General features: G+C 37.5%; 1 protein-coding gene across 2 annotated transcripts; it reads left to right on the plus strand.

Moving 5' to 3' along the window:
• The first annotated feature begins 1068 nt into the window (after nucleotides 1-1068).
• On the plus strand, nucleotides 1069-6668 carry LOC128992305 (glycoprotein endo-alpha-1,2-mannosidase). Of its 2 annotated transcripts, none has more exons than XM_054415804.1 (5): nucleotides 1069-2133; nucleotides 2501-2730; nucleotides 3160-3325; nucleotides 3807-4000; nucleotides 6461-6668. In XM_054415804.1, exons 1-5 carry the CDS (start codon nucleotides 1464-1466, stop codon nucleotides 6665-6667), a joined length of 1467 nt encoding a protein of 488 aa, XP_054271779.1. In that variant the 5' UTR covers nucleotides 1069-1463; the 3' UTR covers nucleotide 6668. The 2 variants fall into 2 exon arrangements, with proteins under 2 accessions (XP_054271779.1, XP_054271780.1); XM_054415805.1 differs by lacking the exon at nucleotides 6461-6668 and adding an exon at nucleotides 5808-6015.
• The last annotated feature ends 810 nt before the right edge of the window (nucleotides 6669-7478 follow it).

Here is a 7478-nt window from a genome sequence, read left to right on the forward strand (position 1 = left end):
GCTAGCGAAATAGCACGCAACTAGCGGGGTATTTGCACTTCTGCTAGTGCTAATCGCCATTCGCCACTAGCCACACACCAGTGTCAGTACAGTTGTTGTTTGTCATACAAGTTAAAAGTGTTTGCAAAATAAACTACATCATCATTCTGACACATACTCTTTCTCCCATAAACTTGTCAACAACCTTTATCATAATCAGTGAGAGTAATATGATATGTTATAGTTAAAAATCACAAAAGTTAAAAAAAATACTTTTGAACCGAAATTGAAACACAGCAACAGGGTGTTGTACTATTTTCTTCAGAATTATCAGGACCATAACATAATTTGGATCAAAACCAGCTTTTCTAAAACATCAGATTTTTTTATGGGTTTTAGGGGAAAATAACATAAGCTACAATAACTTTTGAGCCGTAATTTTTACGGAAATGGAATTTGTACTATTTTGTTAATAATTTAAAGGTCTATAACATACCAAATTTCTAAGAAAGTCGTTTGTGCCATTTTTGAGAAAATCCGATCTTCCGTTATTTTACAGGATTTATGGGAAAGTTTCCATTAAGAATCAAAATTTAAAAATTGTTCAATATTTTAATAATTATAACTTAGCCTACTTAGTTCAATCTAAACCGGTTATTTTAATCCTTTGTTTTTGACGACCCCAAACATTTTTTTTGTTATTAAGTTATAGCATAGATAAAACGAGTTGGTTTGTCTACAGTTATAGCATTATCTAATATCATTGACTTTATATCTACACGTGTAGATATAAAGTCAATGATAGTAGCATAGACCAACCAACACAAGGAAGTATGTTTTATCTATGATAGTAGTCATGGACTAAACATGATGGTTTTAGGTTTTAGTCTATGGTATAGTCATAGCTGGCCTTCTTTGAAGGCTTCATGAGGAGTGGGACATGTGTGACTTCGAGTTCATGGAAATCGATAATCCAGGACGACCGATCACTTCCGAGTTTTTACGAACTAAAATCCGAATATTCCGAATTGAGTGAAGTGGTACCTATGGTGTGGTCTGGTCTGTACTGTAGTACTGCATCCTTCTCGGTATGTAGGTGGAAGGAGTAAACGATGATTGTGTCTAATGATTGGTTATCATCAGGGATTAGTAATAACTCTGATGCTATGTAAATTGAATTTCTAGCATTGATTATGGTACTTCAAAACAGGGACATAGACCTACTTCTCCTGGTTTGCAAATTGTATACTAGAAGAGAGACCACAAATATTCCATTACCTGAGAACTTTCTGTAAAAATGCATGTTGACGAACTCCATATATATGCATGTAGCCTATGTAATGCCATAGTACAACTAGATACTACAGATCTACATAATAACCATACATTTTATGACGGAAATAATTGTTTATGTACTTATTCATCAAATTGAATATAAAAATTGTCACATTATTCAATTTTTGAGCCAATGATCAATTCAAATTATGGATGTTATAATAAGGAATTTCAATTATAAATTTTGGATACTTTACAGATTGTCTCAAAATTTTATTTATGATCACATAATTTCCATCATAGTAAAAATTATACCAAGGAGATATAGATATATGAAATATAAACAGTTCTTTGTATTAATATTCATAGTTCTTATCTCGATCCAACTATTTGTTTACGATAACTTCACTCATAAAACGACAACACCCATACCTTCCATTGCCATTCTGAATAAACCTGCGCTTGATGGTAGAAATGGGACCAACAGTTCTTCAGGTCTAAAAATTCCGAGTGAAGCAGAATTTAGGATGAACTGGATAAAAAATAAACTAGAAAGAATAGCCAAACATTCTGAACGTTGGGAAATTATGAAGTTTTTAGATGATGTAGAGCCGCTTCCTGAACCGACTACAAGAATTCATATTTTTTACCAAGTGGGTTTTAGAAACATCGAGATGGACAACGAATGGAGTGGATGGAATCATGATTTTGTTTTTAATAAAATTAAAAAAGATTCAAAGTTGAATTCAAGAGAATCACCCTCGCATAACCCACCGATAAATATCGCATCAAACTTCTACCCTCTGTTAGGCTGTTACAGTTCAAAGGATCCAAATATAATCAATACCCATTTTAAGGAAATTCGGGATATAGGAATAGGTAAAGTATTTTTATAACTAAGAAGATTTCATTTTAACCATTACTCGATAATCTTCACCTTAAACTATACATACTGTGCTGTTGATAACCTAATTTATATCAACCAAAATTATAAATTAATGATTACACTACCTACCCTATTTTTGTAAAGTGATGAAAAGTTGCATTTGAGTTTTAAGATGAATCAATGATGCTTTCTAACCAATTTAAACAACAAATAAAACAAGTGACATTATCATGACAAATGCTGATTAGAAACAAAAGGAGTAATCATACTTAACATAATGGTAATAAAAAACACTATAAATTGTTATTAACGAGTATTTATAAAACACAATATATGTCTAATGAGTTTAATTTGTTACAGGCGTAGTTGTTGTATCATGGCTTCCTCTTCAACAAGAGAAATCTAACGTTGATGTGTTGGCCCTTCTACTCGACGTAGCGGAAAAGTATGGGTTGAAAATTGCTCTCCACATTGAAGTGTATGTTGGCCATAATGTTAGCGATGTTTTTAAAACAACTCAACTGATTATACAAAAATATTCCAATCACAAAAACTTTTACAAATTGTTGAAGAATGGAAAACATTTACCGGTAAGTTAAGAAAGTTATAAATTTGTTAAATGTTTTTAAAAACTATAATCTTAATTTTAGTTAATTTGTTAGCACATTTTAGATTAAGTTTTAGCAGCATAGTCAATGGTTTTAGTCAATACCCTGCAGAAAGCTTATAAAGGACTTTCATAGAAAACCTAGAAATTCTATGGTACATGTAAAGCCATGAGTGTTAGGCTTCCGAGTTGAGTTAGTAAGAGTGAAATATTTTACTATGTACCTTTGTGAAAATCGCTCAACATGTTTATGATATACCCAGTTGTTAGTGATTATCTTAGAATGAATTCATGACATTTCATGCTTCTACTTTGGTTTGTACTCGACAGTTCACATATTTATTTATTTTCATCAATGCCACTATTACAATCAATTGTCAATGTGTTAGCTGATTGCTGATTTCCTCCACAGGTTTTCTACATTTTTTACTCGTACCGGTTTCCGGTCGAGGAATGGAAAGAGCGACTGGCTTCTGATGGTGAGCTAACTGTTCGAGGTTCAAGTTACGATGCCATCTTCATCGGTCATTTACGAGATGCAAACAACAAATTGGAAATACACAGGTCAAATTTTGATGGTAAGACCACCAACAATTAATTATAACTGAGCTAGGAATCTACTTATTTTAAACTTATTTATTCTGACTGAATCTTCTTTATGCATTACAAATTATCCATACAATCACTTATTCAACATATCCTTGGGAAAGTGTCTATTCTATTCTAAAGCTTAAAACTTCGAAGGACTCTACCCCCTGGCTTCCAAAGTAACTTTGTTAGCACTTTTTTTAGCTTTTTTTGTTAGAATAATTTTTTAGCTCGTGAGATTGAAAGAAAATCTAAATGATCCTATTTGTTCACAATTCCTTATATTTCCTAAAGTTGATAACAAACAGCTAGCTGTTGGAATTAAGCAAAGTAAATATTTTATTTTATATAAATATGTGATGATATTATTTTCTATAATATCAGCCGTTGTACTGCTAATTTGTTCTACCATAAAGAAATTATTTAATGAATGATTTAAAGTTAATGATTTCTTTTTGTTCAATGTTACAGGTTTTTACACATACTATGCAAGCAATGCGTACACCTATGGTTCAACATGGAAGAATTGGAACACACTGGCTCAGTTTGCTGAGAAACACAACTTGTTATTCTTCCCGTCTGTCGCACCAGGCTATGTAGACACCAATGCTAGACCTTGGAACTCTGCATTGACCCGGCACAGGACCCGCGGCCATTACTATCAGGTCTGCCATTCAACAATCTAAAATAAAAAACTCACCTATACCACAGGAAACATACTACTATAACCCAGAATGCCAACCGCATGGTAAAAAGCGTTAAGTACTTTGAGAGTGCTTTGCCTGTCATTTTATTGGCAGCGCCACCAGCGTTGCTATGCTGAGTGCATGGCAACGCTGGTGGCGCTGCCTATGAATTTACAGGCACAGCTCTCTCAAAGTGCTTAACACTTTTTACCATGCGGTTGGCATTCTGGGTTACAGTAGTATGTTTTCTGTGCCTATACCCATTACGAGAAACTGTAAAATTACTGATGATTTTACCTTTTTTTTTCAGACTTGGAATTATTACAACATGGTGTCTGTAAAATCAGGTTTGAAAATTTCAATGAGTGTTCCACGAGAATTCAAGACAAATCCTGAATTTTAAAAACTACTATTGGAACCCTACTTTAAGCTTTCTGACGCCGTTTTATATTAAGTAAAAACTTTAAACCCTTCCAGGACGGGCGAAATCGTGACGTAGGACGGGAAAAAATTAATTTTCCTTATTTGTGTTTTGTTATACAAGTATAAATAAAATAAACACAATGGAACACTTCATACTGTCAAAATAATTTTTTACTCGTTTTAACTATGTGGATATATCCGCTACCCGTCTGCGGATGAGTAGAAATACAGCGGATATATCCGCCACCCATCTTTGAAGATATGACCTCGACAACGATAGGCAATAAATAAAGACAACGTAGTGTTGAGCGCGAAACGTCGAGGGGGGAGCGTAGGAGTGGTGGGAGGTGCGCAGCCAGGGAGAGAGCAGGAAAGTGGCGCCTTGGTACCGCGAAACATCTGGTTACTGCTTAAGCACATGCCAGTCTGTCTGAAGAGAAGGCGGATGTACCCGCTTCTCATCCGGAACATCAAAAACAATAAGCGGATATATCCGTCACCCGCGCCAAAGACTTAAGATTTTAAAAAGAAGTAATCATTTTTATCACATTTTGCATCTAACTAATGTATATTACAAAATTTACCTAAGAAATAGTAAGTTAAAAATTATATTATTTATTTGTTCAATAACTGCTAAAGGCACTCTAACTTTGAAACAAAACTTTTCCAAGGAATAATATATTATACAACTTAAGTGTAAAACAGTATTACTGGTAGGTAAGGCGACACCAGTTATCATCTCCCACGATTGCGGCAACACCCGTGAGCATAATTTGTGGTTTCAGCGACAGTGATTATATTCTCTCGCCGTCAACTGCAGGCGGCCTGCCTCCAGTTAGCCTGGCGAGCTGCTCTAGCATCTTTCTCGTACGGTGTGTCTGTCCATAGACAAAAAGAATTAAATATAGACCGTCAGCTGTGCTGCGGTTACCATAGGTTCTGGCGCACACCGCTGGGATCGCCACGGTAGTTACAGCGTACGCGCTACGTAAACTACAGCGGTGTGCGCCCGAACTTATGGTAACCATGGTAACCGCAGCACGGCTGACAGTCTATATTTAATTCTTTTTGTCTATGGTCTGTCACATCATACAACTAGCATGATGGCTCCCAGATTGAGCCTGCTCTACCACACAACTCATACCTAGACTACAAACCAGAGGGACCTCCTTCTACCTAACCATATCTGTTACTCTAGGTGGCCTGGCGAGCTGCTCTAGCATCTCTCTCGTACGGTGTGTCTGTCACATCATACAACAACTGGCATGATGGCTCCCAGATAGAGCCTGCTCTACCACACAACTCATACCTAGACTACCAACCAGAGGGACCTCCTTCTACCTAACCACATCTGTTACTCTAGGTAGCCTGGCGAGCTGCTCTAGCATCTCTCTCGTACGGTGTGTCTGTCACATCATACAACTGGCATGATGGCTCCCAGATAGAGCCTGCTCTACCACACAACTCATACCTAGACTACCAACCAGAGGGACCTCCTTCTACCTAACCATATCTGTTACTCTAGGTAGCCTGGCGAGCTGCTCTAGCATCTCTCTCTCGTACGGTGTGTCTGTCACATCATACAACAACTGGCTTGATGGCTCCCAGATAGAGCCTGCTCTACCACACAGCTCATACCTAGACTACCAACCAGAGGGACCTCCTTCTACCTAACCATATCTGTTACTCTAGGTAGCCTGGCAAGCTGCTCTAGCATCTCTCTCGTACGGTGTGTCTGTCACATCATACAACTGGCATGATGGCTCCCAGATAGAGCCTGCTCTACCACACAACTCATACCTAGACTACCAACCAGATGGTCCTCCTTCTACCTAACCATATCTGTTACTCTAGGTAGCCTGGCGAGCTGCTCTAGCATCTCTCTCGTACGGTGTGTCTGTCACATCATACAACTGGCATGATGGCTCCCAGATAGAGCCTGCTCTATCACACAACTCATACCTAGACTACCAACCAGATGGTCCTCCTTCTACCTAACCATATCTGTTACTCTAGGTAGCCTGGCGAGCTGCTCTAGCATCTCTCTCGTACGGTGTGTCTGTCACATCATACAACAACTGGCTTGATGGCTCCCAGATAGAGCCTGCTCTACCACACAACTCATACCTAGACTACCAACCAGAGGGTCCCTACTTCTACCTTAATCTGACAAGATTCTGGGTGAAACAATTTGTTACTCAAACCAGTGATAAAAGGAATTAAATATTTGATAACATATGATGATTTTATTAACCTAGGTGGCAGTTCTTTGTATGATGATAAAGTTAGTACATTTTTGTATGACATACTTGTTGTCATGTAATAGGAGTCAAATTTTATAATGTGTTACTAAACAAGGTTGATCGAAATAATAATACTGCCTATCACAATAAGTATTTTATTTTTATGTATTCAAAATTACAATAAAATGTTAATATTAAAGATATAAGTAAAGATGGACAGGTGCTTCAGAAATGTGCATGTAAAGAGGCAAGATATTTAGCACATTTGCATTAGATGAAACTGATAGATAACACAATAGATTTTAGGTGTTAATTCCTCCGTATGGAGTTAATCTAAGGCCCAATTCACACCGAACGGACGTCGGGCGGAGACGTGGCACGGACGAGGCACAGACGTGGCGTGTTCAATGCACACCGAAGGGACGGTGAAGGGACGGTACAGTGGCGAGACAACCTGTATGTAGACTAGAAGCTGTGGTTTTTGCTTATTTCTATTAATGTCAATGGTGTTAGTTAATTTCTGTCAACTTAATTAGTACAAACAAGGGAATTGTTCTACTTCCTCACAAAATTTGATATTAAATTCAATGTCGTCTCGCATAGTGAAGAAACAACTCACAATCTACACACAAAAACAACTCTACACAACAAGGTTGGTAAGTACAAGCACACTATACACAAGAAGTTTGGTAAGTATAGTTCAACATTTGCAGTCCGAACAACGGGCGCGCTACGGACATGCCACTTCCGATACGCCACGAGGGACGCCGAAGCGACGTGGCGGTGGCGGG

Source organism: Macrosteles quadrilineatus, unplaced genomic scaffold (assembly GCF_028750875.1).
Source record: "Macrosteles quadrilineatus isolate MER2022 unplaced genomic scaffold, UCM_ALF_1.0 Scaffold_4__1_contigs__length_99947679, whole genome shotgun sequence".
In the NCBI taxonomy this organism is placed as follows: Eukaryota; Metazoa; Arthropoda; class Insecta; order Hemiptera; family Cicadellidae; genus Macrosteles; species Macrosteles quadrilineatus.